Source organism: Nipponia nippon, unplaced genomic scaffold (assembly GCF_047370975.1).
Source record: "Nipponia nippon isolate SJK-2023a ecotype South Korea unplaced genomic scaffold, ASM4737097v1 scaffold_9, whole genome shotgun sequence".
NCBI lineage: Eukaryota > Metazoa > Chordata > Aves > Pelecaniformes > Threskiornithidae > Nipponia > Nipponia nippon.
This window is the reverse complement of record NW_028262413.1, coordinates 48,068,154-48,084,636: the sequence shown is the minus strand read 5'-3', so window position 1 is coordinate 48,084,636 and position 16,483 is coordinate 48,068,154. Positions and strand designations below refer to the sequence as shown.

At 60.3% G+C, this 16,483-nt stretch overlaps 1 protein-coding gene across 1 annotated transcript; it reads right to left on the bottom strand.

The window, feature by feature from the left end:
- Positions 1-6,341: 6,341 nt before the first annotated feature.
- On the bottom strand, positions 6,342-15,823 carry NOX5 (NADPH oxidase 5). The gene is made up of 16 exons (XM_087744123.1): positions 15,704-15,823; positions 15,055-15,205; positions 14,187-14,397; positions 13,254-13,488; positions 12,731-12,884; positions 11,707-11,882; positions 11,238-11,420; positions 10,370-10,502; positions 9,703-9,845; positions 9,066-9,197; positions 8,264-8,308; positions 7,802-7,926; positions 7,416-7,500; positions 7,150-7,249; positions 6,826-6,992; positions 6,342-6,542 (listed from the first exon to the last, which is right to left on the bottom strand). Exons 1-16 carry the CDS (start codon positions 15,821-15,823, stop codon positions 6,411-6,413), a joined length of 2,292 nt encoding a protein of 763 aa, XP_087600249.1. The 3' UTR covers positions 6,342-6,410.
- Positions 15,824-16,483: the final 660 nt, after the last annotated feature.

The following is a 16,483-nucleotide window of genomic DNA, read 5'->3' as shown; positions in this document are numbered from 1 at the left end:
CCCTTTCTGCCTGCCCCGCGCCGGCGTGCCGGCACGTCGGCTGTCCTGGCTTGTCCAAGTGCTGTTCGGAGTCTGTCCACAAGCAAATAGTGTCCTCAAAGTAAAGAAATAGCGCAGGTGCTCTTGTGCCAGCAGGGGATAAAGGATTTCAGCAGAGGCCCCGTCAACCGTAATGCATTTAAATAGAGCTGAAAAGATGCGGTTTGCATGCCAGCATAAAAAAATTTACATTGCAATTATTATCTTGTTGCAGATTAGCTGCTGTGCCCTGTCTGCGAAATCCTTTCTTTCCGCCAGCCCGATACCAAGCTCAGTTTTTCTCCTTTCAGCCTCCTCCTGCACTGGGCTCTAAGCTGATGATTCCTGTATTAATATGTGGTTATTAGATGACTCCTCTGCCTCCACTGCTGCTATCTGTCTCTGGCAATGGAAGGAGGAAATGGATTCTTAAAACCTCAGGAACAAATAGTCCACGCACGGAGATCAGTCCTGCTCCCGCTGACGTCAATGGCAACATTTCCATCGGCTGCAACAGGGGCAGCATTAGTCCTAGCTATCAGATATTAGCTTGGTTTATAACCTCGCAAAACTCCACGTGGCTGAAGGGGGAAAGCTGTATCTGTTAAAAATAACTGGCGGGAATCAAGCGACTGTCAGCGATATTTCTCTTTCGGGGGGGAAAGCAACTATTGGGGCTGTTGGCTGTGAACGGGAGGCTGCCCGCGGCCTGGGGAGCAGCCCGGCCCCGCTCAGCTGCTGCCCGCGCCCAGACCCCAGCTCTCAGCGGGGCTGTAAGGAGTTACTGCTCTTTCATTAACTCCTCCGTCTCCCCTCTCGGGTGGGAGGGCAGCGGGGGGGAGCGCGGCCACTGATGGCTGCGGCAGAGCCTCTCGCTCCCTGCTGCCACGGGACAGTCCCCGTCCCTCCGCTCTGCAGGGAAGCACCCGCTCTCAAAACAGCTTTTACTGCCTGCAAATAAGAACTCCATTTAATTCCCAATGTACCACTGTGGCTACGCGGTGCATTGAAGCAGCCTTCAGGGGTCCAGCACCTTAATTTGCAGGTCCCCATCCTCCTTACGCTCGTGGCCCTGCCCTCGTCCCTGGCACCCCCTGCTCCTCAGTCCCCAGCTCCACCAGTTTGGGACCGGTTGTGCTGGGGACAGCGGGGGCAGGTCCTGTCCCCTCCCTGTACAAAATTTCCCACCCAAACTCCCGGCTCTCCCTGCCCCGCCAGGCAGAGGGGACAAGAAGACCCAGAAATCACCACCGGTCCTTCGTTTCCCTAATGAGAAGCTACCAGCTAATGAGATATCATCCAAGCAAAATATTAGGAGTCGCATAATAATTATATCAATGAAATCAACAACAATTTAACAGCAAAGGTTAATTACATTTATTTAAAAATCTGATAGACAAAATGATGCTCAAACAGTTGGGCAGACTAATTGAAAGCTAATGTTGCTGCTAAATTGAATTTCAAATGAATTTTACATCCATAGTTCATTTTGCTAATTTCATTCCCTGTATCCTGTAATTTGTTGGCAGTGATTGATTACTTAAGTGAATAATATCTATGTACCAGGACCACTTAGTGATAGAATATGCCAAGTGTGATCATACTGTTAATAAATACGGTTTCTTTAAGGTTTCCCTCTCTGTCTGGATTTCGGAGGGGCAGGGACGCGGTGCCGGGGGAGCAAAGGGCTTTCGGCAGCTGGAAGCTCCTATTTTAGTTTCTTCTTAACAGCAGGTTGCAAAAACGTTCCCGTGCGGACGGCAGCTGCCCCTCGCAGCCCTCCAGCGGCGCTGATACACGGCGGCACTTCATCACCTCCCGAATCCTCCTTTTCATTTGTCAACGGATGAAAACGTATCGATCGAGGGTTTGTCAGGGAACGTTCTGCGCGCGATATTCTGTGCAAGAGGCGCCGCAGCCCGGTCTCCAACCTGAAACCCGGCGCTGCGGACCCCCGACGTCCCGACACCCAGCCCCGAGGTCCCGAGGCTCAGCCATCCCTCCAAACCCCGCCAGCCGGAGCGGCCGCTCGGGGTAAAGACAGCAGAGCCCCACCAAGCGCTGCTGCCTCTTCTCGGCATCTTTGAAGCATCCACTGCTGCAAGATGAATGCAATTATATCTTAATAAAATTTTAATACAGGGAATTATGCGCTTTGCATCCAACCAACAATTAGCTGTTGCTATGCTACAGCCAGAGCGTAATCACAATAATGAAGCCAGCCAAGGGGAGGCATTAATCAGGAGGTGTATCATTATCCAGCCTCACCCCCTGCCTCCCCGGCTCCGCATTCGGAGCCTCCTGTTGCTTTAACGTGAAAACCACCCCCAAAACGAAGCGGACCCCGGCCTGGGAGGGAGCAGCCCCTCTCCGGGCACCGTAGCCCATCCCAGCTGGGGCTCGGTTTGGCCGAGGAGCCGAAGCTGCCTGTACCCCACTGCTCCAGCTCCCTGCCCGCTGCAGGGCCGAAGCCCCGTGAGCAGCAGCAATTCCCCCCTCCCCAGCTTTCACAGCTTGTCATCATTTATTCCTCGGATCCAAAGGAAACATCCGACGAACCGGAGATGCGGGGAAAGATGGCAGCTGACGGAGCTTCTGCGGATGGAAGGGGAAGAAATTCATTAATTTTTCATCGCCGTGGCTGGGACGTGAGCAGCTCATTATTCATCATGTCAGCAGTGACCTTGATGTTGCCTCCATCCCCCCTCGGAGAGTGTTTCCCCACCATCTGCTGAGCATCAGCCTGCCCTCCTGCCCACCAGCGATGGAAAACAACCCTGAGGCGGGAGCGAGCGCAGGCAGGCGGGTACCACTGCCGGCAGGAGCAGGCAGCTGAAAGCCTGCAGGATGCTTGCATGCTCCGGGGCAGCAAAACTACCTGCTGCAATGTGCCAGGAGGGTGCAGCGTGCATGCACGTTGCAAGCCCCAAAACAGGAGGAGCAACCAAATTCCTCCTGCTGAACCATATGCACTCCTGCAAAGGGCCGGCGGCGTGCACGCTGGCGGGCAGCGTGCCACTCGCAGAGCGGACACACTACACCTCTCGCTGTCCCCAAGCACCGACGCTTTCCTCTAAAGGAAAAATAAAAATCAAAGCCCACCCGGCTTGCGAGACCCTCCCGCCCTTCGAAAGCATGGCTGCATGCTTCCCATCAGGGCGGCATCCCCGTTTCCTCGGGTGTTTTCCATCATTTCTCCCCAAAAATCCCTCTGCTTTGGGCACCCTGGTGCCACGATGCTCAAAAAGAGATAAATTTGCTTTATTTTGTTTGGAGATGCTGCAGGCATCAGAGCGCTCCGGCACCCTGCAATTCAGCGGGGATGCGGAATGAAAACGATTATCAGCAGACGCATAATGATTCATTCTGTTTATAATTGCTTCAAAACGTAGGGAGAGCGGGGAGATGTAATTAACTCTTCTTTATGATTGAGATGAGTGTGTTTTCCTCGGCCACGTGACGCTGCCATATACAGCCACAATTTTTTTTCCCCCCTGGCATCTTTGGCCATGCGAAAGCGTAGATGTAGGCACGTGAATGGAGTCAATCCAGGAGCGTAGCTGAGAGCTATCCCTAAAACCCTGTAACTCCGTGGGCAGGGCAGGTGTTTCTTTCCCTGCAAGCCCCAGGAGGCTGCGGTTGTCCCGCTTTTCCCCTGGACATGGTGAGCAGGATCTCACATCATCCCCTGATTGAAACAGCCCCCTTCATTCCGGCAATGTCAGTAAACGGGCGCCCTGGTCCGTGCCCCAGAGGAGCAGCCCATGGGCTCGGGCTCTGGTTCACAGCACGGATCTCTTGCAAAGACCCTGAGCAGGTTTGGTTTCCTTGGCCGAAGCTTGGAAGAGACACGGAGCCGCAATGGGGAGCGCGGAGCTGAGGGAGGCCCTGCAGAGCGAGCTGAAGCTGGAGATGTCGTCAGAGGGATGCAGTGGGATGAAGGGGCAAGGGGAGCCCTTCTCCCACGCTGACACCGCCGGCGGGGCTCGGTTTGGCCACCTGCCTTACGTTTCCATCCTGCCGCTAACCGAGGAGGCAAGGAGCCCGCGTTAGCCAGGGTTAAGAAAAAATGACCTTGACTTTGGGATCGCCACCTCGTGCTGCGTGTTCCCGGGGTGCTGGGAGCTCTCTGCTGTCTCTCCATCCATCAGGCGTCAGCCCTGGCTGTAACCCGGAGGGGATCGTTACCCAGGCTGTCTGAAGCGGATTCAGCCGCAGAGTTTGTCATGGCCCCACGTCGAATGATTTCTCCTCTCTGCCTCCAGATTTCACCGTATCGCCGGAGCCAATTGCCCAGCCCAGCTCCTCTGGGAGCCGATTTAGGCTGCGTGACAAGGTCGGTGGGCCCTGTGCTGGCATCCCAGTAGGTCCAGGATGAGGCCGATGGAGTGGACTGACAGCACGTCACAGGAGGTCCCAGGTGCCACCCCAGCAAACCCTGCCACCCCCCTGCAGCTCCCCTGCCCCGTTACCTCATGCAGGAGGGCTACGCAGCGTCTCGCTGGGGCTGCAAGACAAAACAAGAGCGGGAAGGCGCGTGTCCCAGCGCTGGGGGATTTCTGCCTGCCCCTGCTGCTGCCCACGGCACCGTCCTGGGCTTCCCGCTGGATCGGCACCTTCCCGCAGCTGCCATGGCTGGGGCAAGGCTTCTGGCGGGGACCAAGGACTCACGGGCAAAGGCAGAGGCAAAACAAGGAGCACTGGATGCAGTGACCCAGGATAGGGGTGGATGCCGCAGCCGGCTCTGGAAGGCAGCGGGGTTCGGGCATCAAATCCCAGCCGAAATGGCCCCAGCACGGAGGAGAGAGGGGAGCAAAGCTGTGGATGGAGCAAGTGCGAGGCTTTGCAGCCCAGGGCTGGCTGATGACCACCCCAGCGGTGCTTGCAGGCTGGGCCAGGCTCTCGTGCCCCTCCGGCAGCCATGCCAATTAGCACCCGTGCCAATTGGCACCCATTCTGCACGGCATGGTAGCCCAGGGACCGTGGGGTGCCGCACGTGGTCCTGCCCCACGGCACGGCTGGGTGCTCCGAGCCTTCCCGGGGCGCGGGTCCCTCGGCACCCACGCTGCACCCTGCCGTGCCCGGGATGCGCCGGCTCTGCAGGACGGCTGGGAGATCTGGGTTAGACCTCGCGCTCCCCATGGGCGACTTTGCCATCAGATGAGCGTCTCATCTACGTTAATCTTTCTTTTTTACACGAAAGCACCAGCGTATTGCGCAGGCGGCCCGTAAAAGGCCGTATGAATCAGCCAGGGAAGGCAGCCTCACACGAGTGTTTATTGTGAGCAGCGATGGGTCCCCGCAAGCCACTGCTGCTGCCAGCGCCGCTGGCCACCCCGCACCCCGGGGTCCCATGTTTCGGACGTGTCCCCGTCCCACCAGCCCTCCCGCGGCGGGTGGGCTGTGCTGGGCCCCCTCGGCACCACCAAAATCTCAGTTTTCCTGGCGCAAAAAGAGACAAAACCCCTTCTGCGCTGCAAACCGGGCTGGGAGGGGATGGAAGGGGGGGCTGCCAAATTATTTGTCTTTGCAGAAAAACGTTGGGTGCCCTCTGGAAAGGAGCGGTCGGAGCTGCTGGGGCTGCCCCGGGGTGCGGGGCGGGCAGGGGGCTGTGGCAGGTCCGTCCTTGGGCAAGTGGGGCGAGGGGGGCCCGAGCCAGCCCGGCCCCGGCCCCGGGCGGCCGGCGCGGCCCCGGTTGCCGAGTCTGCAGTGCCCTCCTGTGGGCACGGCTCCGCCGGCGGGACCCCGCAGCCCTGCAGGGAGCCGGGACAGCCACCTCCGCCGTCCCGAAGGGCCCCGGGACCCCGTCCCCTCCGCCCCAAAGCCCTGCAAGGGGACGCAGGACCCCATCCCCTCCATCCCAAAGTCCCTCAAGGTGATGGAGGACCCTGTCCCCTCCATCCCAAAGCCCCACAAGGGGATGCAGGACCCCGTCGCCTCCACCCCAAAGCCCCACAAGGTGATGGAGGACCCCATCCCCTCCATCCCAAAGCCCCGCAAGGCAATGGAGGACACTCATCCCCTCCATCCCAAAGCCCTGCAAGGGGATGCAGGACCCCGTCGCCTCCACCCCGAAGCCCTTCAGGACCCTGTTCCCCCCATCCCAAAGTGCTCTGGGACACTGGGCCTTCGCCCCTCTCCAAGCCCCGGCACAGATGCTCCAGAACACCCCAAATGGCTCCAAGACCCCGTCCCCTCCACCCCAAAGCCCCGTGGCCCAGCTCAGCCCCTTCCTCTCCCTGTCCCTTGCTCGCCGTGCATCCCCCCCTTCCCCAGCTCTGACCCCGCAGCAGCCGGGAGCCAGCACGGGCCATGCAGCAGGATCCAGCCACCAGAGCCCATCACCCTGCGTCAGGGCTGGCTGGGACAGGCAGGGAGGCAAGGGCCAGCAGTTAGAAGTTTTCTTTGAAGAAGCGGAAGCCGAAGTGCTCGCAGTGAGCCCTGATGACTTTGGCAAGCGCCGGTGAGCCACAAAAGAAGACCTGGACTTTCCCTCTCTTCTCCTCCGCCACCTTCCCAAACACCTAGGGCACAGGCAAAAGGAGAAGATGAGGTGGTGGCACAGCCCCGGGGATGGCCGCATCCCTGCCTGCTTTGGCAGCTGCTGCCTGGCACAACTCAGCCTCCCCGAGCCCCTGCGGCACTCGTTTTCCCACGGGAGAGGCTTCCCCTGGTCTGGGATCCCGGTGCATCTTCCCACTCCGAAACGGGGCTCTCCCATGGTGTCCCCCCCAAAGAGGAGGTTCAGGGGACATGACTCCCTTCCCACAAGCACGATTTTGGCAGCGGGGCAGGGCCCACCCTCACCTTGCTCCAGTCGGGGCGGCCGGGCTGTGTCCTGGTCCGCAGCCCCGTGATCGAGTCCCTCTGCTCCTTGGCGGCCAGCAGGTCCAGGGCCATCTGCAGCCCAATGGCCTTCATGTCGTTCTTGCTGAGGGCCGATGTCATGTACATGTGCATCTCCAAAAACCGCCCTGGGCGTTCAAGGGGAGCCCGGCTGCAGATGGGGGTCCCAGCCCCATGCCGTGCCCCCTCGGGTCGGGTCGGGCTCTCCCAGGAGCGATGCCAAGCACGGGGCTGGGCACCCCCGGAGCAGCGGGCCACGCTGGCCGGCCCCTGTCTCCTGCTCACCTCCTGGCTCCTGCTCAGCCTGCTCCATTTCCAGCTTCGTTAGCAGGCTGACGAACCACTCAAAGTGCTTCTGGTCCCGGTTTATCCAGATGAAGTCAACCTGGAAGGACACAGCAGCCTCTGCTTCGGAGCTGGCAGGCAGCACGGGGACCCAACCCAGCCACCCACCGCCCCAGACCTCCTGGCCTGGGAGGGGATGCTCGTGGGCTCTCCACCCCCTCCCCATTGCAGACCTTGGCTCCGCGTCCCCCTCCGCCCGCTCTTACCTTCCTGAGTGTCATCTCCTCGTCCCGCAGGTCCTCGCACCACGAGTAGTGGCAGCTGGGGCAGCTCTGCTTTTGCCGGCGGTACCTGCACAGGCAGACGCAGCCCTGCCTGCCCCTGCCCGCCCGCACCCCTCAGACCCCAGCAGCCCTTTGCAGGGGCACCCCGAGCGCCCGTTCCTCACCAGCTCTGGTGCCTGCTCATGGCCAACCTCCCGCCAGCGGGTTTCCTGCAGCAGAAACCCCCGGGGGAAGCCTGACACCGAGGGAGGACCCAGCCGTGGGTCTACCATGGCATACATCTCGTCTTGTGCCTCCCAAAGCCACGTCGGGGCTCGTATCAGGGACCACAGAGCGACCCCAGCCTGAGCTGCTGCTACGGCACCAACCTGTACATGATGCTCTGCAAAATGGAGGCAAAGGGGGTGATGCCGATGCCCGCGCCGATGAGCACGGCGTGCTCCGAGGTGAAGATCCTCCATGCTGGGGTCCCGTAGGGGCCGTCGATGTAGCACTAGGAGAGACGAGAAGTGAGGAGAGATCCAGCAGCCCGTGGGTGCCAAAACAAACCTTAGGCTGTGGATAGGAGCAGGGTTAGTGCACAAGGTGCACTGCAGGCTTATGGAGCCCAGGCAGAATTTGGGGTTTTTATGGGAGTTTTATGGGAGCAGAGGCAGAGAACGGGGCCAGGCAGGAGCACGAAGCCCTCGGCAGCACGGGGTTTGCATCAGCCCCAGGCGGGACCACCCGTGCACACGTGTGGGGCAGCCGGGCGCACGCGTGGGTGCCCGCAGGGATGCTGAGCACAGCCCCGCTCACCGGCACCAGGGCAGGAGCGGGGTGTCCCTCACCTTGATGCTGCAGAGCCGACGAGTCTCGCCCAGCCCGGTGGAGACCTGCGAGGTAAAGAGAGCAGCGACCATCTCCTCCTCCGCACCCCTAACCCTCCGTGACAGCCAACACTAAACCCACGTGTTCCCCGGGTTTGGGGGGGGTTTTCCAGCTGGGTTTGCCCGGGCGGCACACACCGCTTCTTCAGGCCAAGCCCATGGCAGTGCCCGTGCTCCTGGCGGGACATCCCACCAACGTCCAGCACCAGGAACCTGCCACCTGCTGATGTTACCCAGATGGTAATCATTTTGAGTATTGATTAAAAAGGCAATTATCCAAATCCCCACACAAGTTGAGGGGTGAATAAGAGGTTTCCAAGGACCACGATGGCCCGGGCGGTGGGAGCAGGCGTGGAGAACCTCGGCTCACCAGGGGACAGATAAGAGCAAAAGAGAGACAGGGAGAAAAACTCATTAAAAATGACGCATGTAAATTCGTTATCTGCAGGGACTGCTCCTCCAGCCCAGACAGAATCAATATCCTGAGAGCTTTTCATGTCGGGGGATAAAAGCCGCTAACGGTGGCTCTCAGCATCCTGGCACTGCCATGGCTTACTTCCGAGAAGTTTCTTTTTAAAAGAGCTTTTTAATGAGCTTCGGCCCATTTGGGATGGAAGCGATGCTCCCCCTGGCTGGTTCTCCAGCCGCTGCTGCCTTGATGGGAGCAGAGACCCCCCTCCTTGCCCCACAGGCTTCAGGGGCTCTGCCTCTGCCCCCCGGGCAGCACGGGGGTCTCGGGGCGAGGGTGGGAGATGGTGCTCACCCCCTCCGCCGGCGGGTCCTCCTCCCCTGGGGCAGCAGCACCGGTGGCTTTGTACGACATCAGCTGAACGGCTCCGTCCCCGCCGGTGGCCACGGACCCCCCCTCCGAGCTGGCCCTGCTGCAGAGACCTTCCTGGAAACCAAAGGCCGAGGCATCGCTGGCTGGGATGCTCGCGGGCAGCTGATGCCCCATCCGTCAGGCTCGTACGGCCTCGGCGGAGGGGTGGGATGCAAAATCCCCCCAGGGTGCCCAAGCACCTTGCAGGGGACGCGCACCACAAGAGACACCCCCAGCACCCAGCCCGGTGCTGCACGGGTGCCTGAAAACTGGGGTGACCCCAGGGGGAGCCGCTCAGCAGAGAGCATCCAGCTCGGTCCTGTCCCTGCTTCTTTGCTTTTTTGGAGCTGGCCAGGGACAGACCACCCGGCAGAGCCCTCCGCATGTGCCGGACAAGGACATCAGCTTGAGTAACCCACGGGCAGACTGCGGGGTCCTCAGCTCGGCAAAGCCATCACCCTCCCTGCTCCAGGGGTGCAACGGGGAGGCCTCACCCCCTCCTCGCAAACGGCTGCCAACCAGCAGCATTTTAAGGTCTAACCTCTGCGTTTGCCAAAAGCTGAGCCCCATCGGCACCAACCTGCGCCCGGCACCGGCGTCTCTTCCCCCTCAGGCTCCTGCTGAGCGGTTTTGGCTCCGGGCCGGGCGATTCGGGCTGCTGGAAGTATTCGTACAGCTTGTTGGTCCACTGGCCCAGCGACCTGATGTGCAGCCAGAGGGTCTCTGCGGGATGAAGCAGAGCAGTGTGTGGGCATCTTATGTCGGGTACTGCCCTGCAGCCCCAGCACCGCGGGCTGGGTACCGCACAGCTCCAGCCCCGGGCACCCGGCAGCAATCTCCACCGACGTCCTTCATGTCAGCCCCGGGCTGGCAGCAGGGGACTGGGTTTGCTCTAACAGCTGGGTGAATCCCAAATCCCAAACCTTGGGCACCCATGGAGCCGGGCAGGGCATTTGGGTGCCATTTGGTCCCCACACCTTGCTTGAAATAACCCAAGCACATGTTTTTATACAGCATTTAGGTGCAGGCAGAGATGGAGGCAGGTGAGTCGAGGCATGCATGAACACACACTGCCCTGCTCCACGGGCACGGACACCTCCTTGCACGTCCCTCAGAGGGGATCCAGCCGTGCTGATGGCGCTTGTGTGATGCAAAACATCATCCCGGTGATGCGAAACAACAACATCCCGGTGATGCGAAACAACAACATCCCGGTGATGCGAAAGGAGCAAAGGACGGGCGATCACCTTGCTGCTCGGGAGCGCTGCTGATGGTGAAGGGGTGCCACTCGTAGGTGGCGATGGCCGGGATGTTCAGGTAGACGTAGTCCCCGGGCTTGTAGTGGAAAAACTGCGGTCTCTCGATCACCAGGTGAGTCACCTGGAGGAAAAAGGAGGAGCAGAGAAGGTGGGAGCATCCAGCGGGCAGGTCACGCCGGCGGGTCTCAGCCGGGGTGCTCTCCCCGCAGCCCACGAGCACCCGGGTTTGTGCCTCCCATTTTAAAAAGCAGCCAGGATGAGACGGACTTACAGCCTTGGCCTGAGAAAGGGGTTTGTTCTATTCACTGCCCCGCTTCGCTATCAGACAAAAATCTCAGTTAGAGCTGGCCTCGAATGACAATTTTTTTGAAGAAACCGAGAGTCAAAGCAGTTTTCATTTTGTCTTTTGTTGTTCTATGAGTTTAGGTTTTTTTACTTGAAAAAGAGGCAAAATTCTAAATAAAAAAAAATTGCTTGAAAACAAAAAAATTGCTTTCACCTTTTGCTGCAAACATCCATCAACACGACCCGAAGCAACCCAAACCCGCATCTTTTCCATGTAAGCTATTCATTGCGCCCCGTCCCCGCCGCACGTGGCCGGGGCAGCGTCCCCCCTCCAGCTCCCCGTGCGCACACGTCGGGGCCGTCACCCCGTCCGCGTCCCGCTGTCCCTCCTTTTCTCTGGCATCGAATAACCAGCGTGGTCACGTACAAAGTGCTTTTCCCCAAACTGCAAAACGCTTTGCGAATATTAAAAGGTATTTCTGTGCACCGTAGCATCTTTATCCCGGCTGCAGAAGCGGGGAGCAGCGGGAGGGAGGTGGGAAGGGGCACGGAGACCCCCGCGGGCGCAGACCTTGGAGGGGAGCAGGTTGACCTCCACGATGCGCAGCCCCCCGGCACGCCGCCGAGCCAAGCCGGCCACCTTCTCCAGCACGAAGAGGCAGCCGGGAACCGCAAACCACTTCCAGAAGTGGGGGCCGTGGAGGATGAGGAGGGTCCAGACGGAGATGTAGGAGAGGTGGGTCCAGTAGAAGACCTGCAGGTGGGGGGGAGAGGTGGGGGCTCAGCTGGGGCATCCCAGCAGGCAAAGGCAGCCCAAATGATAAAGAAAAGCACGGAAACCCCAAAACTGCAAATCTGAGGAGGACAGGGGCATCCAAGGGAGGTATCGGGGGGTACGCACCAGCTCAAGAGCTCTCCCCCACCCATGGGGCAGCACCCGGGTGGGCACCCCCCCACTGGACCCTCACCCCGGTCCCCTGCTCCCCGAGATGGAGCAGCTTTGGGTGCTCTGGGTCGCACGGGGCCGCGGCAGGACCCACCTCGAAGTGGCCGCTCCGTCGGACGCAGGGGCTGGAGAAGGCGAGCATGGCGGCCAGCAGCCCCTGGAGCGCCAGCCCCGTCTGCGAGGCCGTGCCGCCCAGGCCCCCAACGCCGGGCCGTGCCGACAGGAGGTACTCGGCGAGGGCATGGCGCCCGTCCTGCCGCGCCAGCCTGCCTGGGCACACGCACGGTCGGGATGGGGCACCCGCGGCACCCACGCGCTGCGCACCCAGATTTCTGCCGCACCCACTGAACTGTTACCAATTAATTTTTTTTAACTAAGCAGCACCCAAGCGCTTTGCTCAGACATTTTGGAAAATGCAACATTTCTCCTTTCCAGAGCCCGTTCTCGGGCTCAGCATCGTTGCAAGGGGGGCATTTTGCAGGAGGGTGGGCAGTGCACGCAGGCGTGCTCCCTGGGCATGCCACTCATGCCCCGGGGTGCACGGTGCAGCCCTGGCACCCTGCTGTGGGGTGAAGGGGGCCGTGGGGTGCAGGGCTGTGGGGTGCAGACCCCACTCGGGACCTGTGTGGGGGAGAGCGGGAGCCCTTCGCTGCCCGGCTGGGAAGCCACTAGAGGGGGATAACAGACAGCACACAGACTGTGCGGCACCGCACGCACCCTCCAGCTGCCTGCACCCTGCCTGCAGCCTCTCAGCCCCCCTGGGCATGTGCACTCCCTCTCCAGGCCTTGTATCCTCCTCCCCAGGACATGTGCATCCCTCCCCGAGACACATGCATCCCCTCCCTGGGACATCTGCATCCCTCCAGGACATGAGCATCCCCTCCCTGGGACGTCTGCATCCCTCCAGGACCTGAGCATCCCCCCTGAGGCTCGGTCCAGGCCCCTGCAGCTTTTCATCAGTGCAGTGTGGGTGATGCCCCTTGCACCAAGGGGCATTTTCCACTTTAGCAGAGGGACTGGAAGGGGGGAACCCACCACAGATGGCGTTAGAGTGGGTGCTGCCCACGATAAACCCCTCGTGGCCGAAGGGCCTCCCCTGCCTGGGAGCTGGTACTTACTGAAGTTGGCGATGTGGGCGGCCGTGTGAACGGCCGCCAGCGCCAGCACCACGTAACCCACGAGCTGGTGGAAAACAACGTGCTGGTCCAGCGGCAAAACCTTGGCGATGGGGGTAGCTCGCAGCCAGGTCAGGCACCTCCGCAGCATCAGCACCTCCGGGAGAGGGGCAAGCGGAGGTGCTGGGGGGCACCTGGAGGTGCCAGGGGACCCGGCCAGGGGCTGGTCCCCTGGGGCTCCGGAGCCAGCTCCCCCTGACATGGGGTGTCAGCGTGGAGAGCACCCCACGAGTACCCTTGTCCCAGAGAGCTCCCAACCTCCCTAACCCATTATTTACATATAATTATTTAAAGGAGGAGACAGCCTGGTCCCACAACTCCAAAAGTGCACAGGCTCCATTACTGCCCCCAAAAGACCCCCTGGCTGAGGGGTAAGGTCCCAGCGTCACTGGGACTGTAAACAGCCCAGGTAACCATCGCTCCGCACCCCCCGCAGCCCTCCTGCAGCCCAGCACCCGGCACTCACTGCGAGGAAGGCGCAGTTGAAGTTCAGGCACTGCCCGCAGCCCCGGGCCACCGCCACCCACCCGCCCAGGCCGGCGTGCTGCAGGGCGGCCAGGGCGAAGAGGAGGAGGTTGAGGCTGGCGTAGCCCCCCAGGAAGGCGAGCTTGCTGCGGTGGTTGTGCCAATACGCCCGGGTCAGGTAGCGCGGCCGGCGGCTCCGCTCCACGGGCGGTGGGGGCTTCAGCCAGCTTGCTGCACTGGGAGCAAAGGCATTGATCGCTCCTTGCCCGGAGGAGGGGGAAGCTGGGGCAGTCCTGCACCCAGGCTGGCACCCATCCCTGCATCTGGGCCCTGCATCCAATGTGGCATCATCCCTGCATCTGAGCACTGCACCCAGCGTGGCATCATCCCTGCATCTGAGCACTGCACCCAGCGTGGCATCATCCCTGCATCCAAGTGTGGCATCATCCCTGCATCCAAGCCCTGCACCCATCCCAACACCATCCCTGCACCTGAGCACTGCATCCAAGCCCTGCACCCATCCCAACACCATCCCTGCACCCATCCCAACACCATCCCTGCACCTGAGCACTGCATCCAAGCGCTGCACCCATCCCAACACCATCCCTGCACCCACACCCTGCACCCAGTGTGGCATCATCCCTGCATCCGAGCCCTGCACCCATCCCAACACCATCCTTGCACCCATCCTAGCACCTATCCCTGCATCCAAGACCAGCACCCAGCCTGGCACCATCCCTGCACCCAGCTTGGCACCATAAGGCGCCCGAGTGGCTCCCAGTGTTGGTCAATCACCTCGTGGTCTGGGCACCCCATGAGAGCCTTAACGAGAGCATAAATCCTGTGCTTCTCCCTCCATGCAGGAGGCAAAAGGTGCTCGCAAGGGAACCTGCAGCCCCGTGGGGCTGTCGGAGGGACCTGCCGACGCAGCTACCTGATGGTCAGGTTCTCCATGACCTCGGGGAAACCCTCCAGCTCCTCCCTGAGCTCCTCAAAGGTGATGGAGCCGCTGTGGTCCTTGTCAGCAGCCTCGAAGAGGGCCAGGGTGAGGTCTCCCAGCCGCTCCTCGGGCAGGGCTATCGCGCTCTCCCGCAGGCACCACCGCAGCACCACGCGCAGCTCGTCCGGGTCGATGGAGCCGCTGCCTGCATGGGGCGAGCGGGCGCCGCAGCGAGTCAGAGCGGGGACCCCCATACGCCGTAGCGCCCTGACAACCCCAGGGTTTTACCTTCAGCTTGCATCTTTGATGCAGAAATTGCCTCCCCCCCTTGCAGGCAGGCTCTCTGGGAGGAAGCCGTGCCCAGCCAGAGGAGGACCGTGCCATTGCTCATAAATCAGCAAACTCGTGGATTTAAACAAAACAGGTGATCTAATTGCAGCAGCCGCCTCGTCGTTTGGCTGGCAGAGCTCAGCGCTAGCAAAGCGATGCGGACGCGCTTATCTGGCAGGCGTGAGAGCAAACCCGAGAGGCAAGAGGCGCGGCTCTCAGCTCTTCGGCCAGCGTTTTACGCCCAAGCAGGTCAGAGCAGGAAAAGCAGCTCAAGAAGAGCTTTGCCTTTGTTATTTCCAGCTCTCCCAGCTGATGGAGGAAGAAGAGAGCGTGCTGGGATTCACAAATATCGACAGGATTGAGAGTTGATATTTGAGTGGAGCGGAGACTGCTCCTCTCCGCGGCTGAGGGCGAGAGCGCTTCGTGGGAAAGCCTGACGTGTGGCCGGTTTAATTGCTGGCTTTCAGATGGATTTTTGATGCTTTCATCACAGGAGGATAAGTACCAATTAATCTATTTGTCATCATCTTACCATCCACATCGTAAACTTGGAAGAGGAATCTCAGCTTGTCCGTCTCATTCCCGTGTACGAGCAGGCTCAGGGCTTTCAGCAGCTCCTCCAGGCTGATGGTCCCGCTCCCGTCCGAGTCGAACAGCGCGAAGAACCTCTCGGCGAAGAAGGACTGCGGGGAGAGGAACAAACACGCTCTCGCAGTGGTGGGATGCTCTCCACCAGCCGAATCCTAACACTAGAAACAAAGTTCTCACCGCCAGCAACGGGAATTGCCCGGCAAAAGCTGAAAGTCACGGGGACGGCCCGAAAACAGGAGGGAGGAACGAAGGCGGCTTTTTTGCAGGGGTGTATCGGCACCGCAGCCAGAGGGGGCTGCCCGGGCAGGGAGGGAGCCCTGGGACACGGGACGGGGCGGTAGGCAGCTGGGAGGGGATATTCGCTGGGAATAGCCAAGCCTGTTCAAAGACAGACTGTTGATATCCAACCAATTTTGCATTGCAGATGGTTAATCTGTGTTTTCCACTCCTGCTTGCTGCAGAGTACCGCTAGGTTTCTCTCTCTCCCTCTCTCATGCGACGTCGTACAATTCTATTTTTAAGCTTAATTTTCTCTAAGTACAATAAAAGGCCGCAGCTCTGGTGCTGCCCAGAGGAAGGGGAGCGCTCACCTCCTTCACTTGGAGAGCGGTTTTGAACTCTTCCAAGGCGATTTCTTTGTCCGGCCCCGCGATGCTCCCAAACTGCTTCCTCACCCACTGCAGCCACTCCGCGTCCTCGGCCGCGCTCATGGTGCAGGAACCTGCGGGAGGGCGCAGGGCAGGATGGGCAGCAGCCCCTCGCAACCCCCCGCAGCCTTCAAAATCTGCTTTTTTACTGTTCTGCCATGCTTTTGCCACCTGCAGACTCGCCGCAGCCTTGTGCTGCAAAGGGGCCGCTGCTCTCTGCCCAGCTCACTGGGACGGGGCAGCCCTCGTTGCTGGCCCTGAACTGGGTCCCGATGATATGTGTCTGAGGAGCGTGTGGCTGCTGCATTGCATGCAACCCCAAATTTCCACGTACCGAAGAAACAAGCTCCTGAGTCCTACTGGTACCTGCCACGCTCCAGATCACCACCGCGAAGGTGCTGGAGGTGATGTCAGTACTAATAAGGGGTAACTCCCTCCTCCTTGTCCTTTCCTCCCAAAAGATGTGGCTGTTTGAGCCACGCCGTGCCTGCACGCCCCGGGTGAGGCTCTCGGTTGCTTTTATGGACCTGAATTACCAAGCACCAAGACACAAGATGATAAGAGCTAATGCACTTGCAAGCGAGAGGAGCCGGGCTGCCCCTGCAAAGCCTCTGGCACCTCCCTGGGCTTGCTTTGCCTTTGCAGGAGCAGATGGCCCCGCAGGGGCTGTGCAGCTGATGGCCAAAAGGGAGAAATAACCCCTGCAAAAGAAAAAAAAAAAAA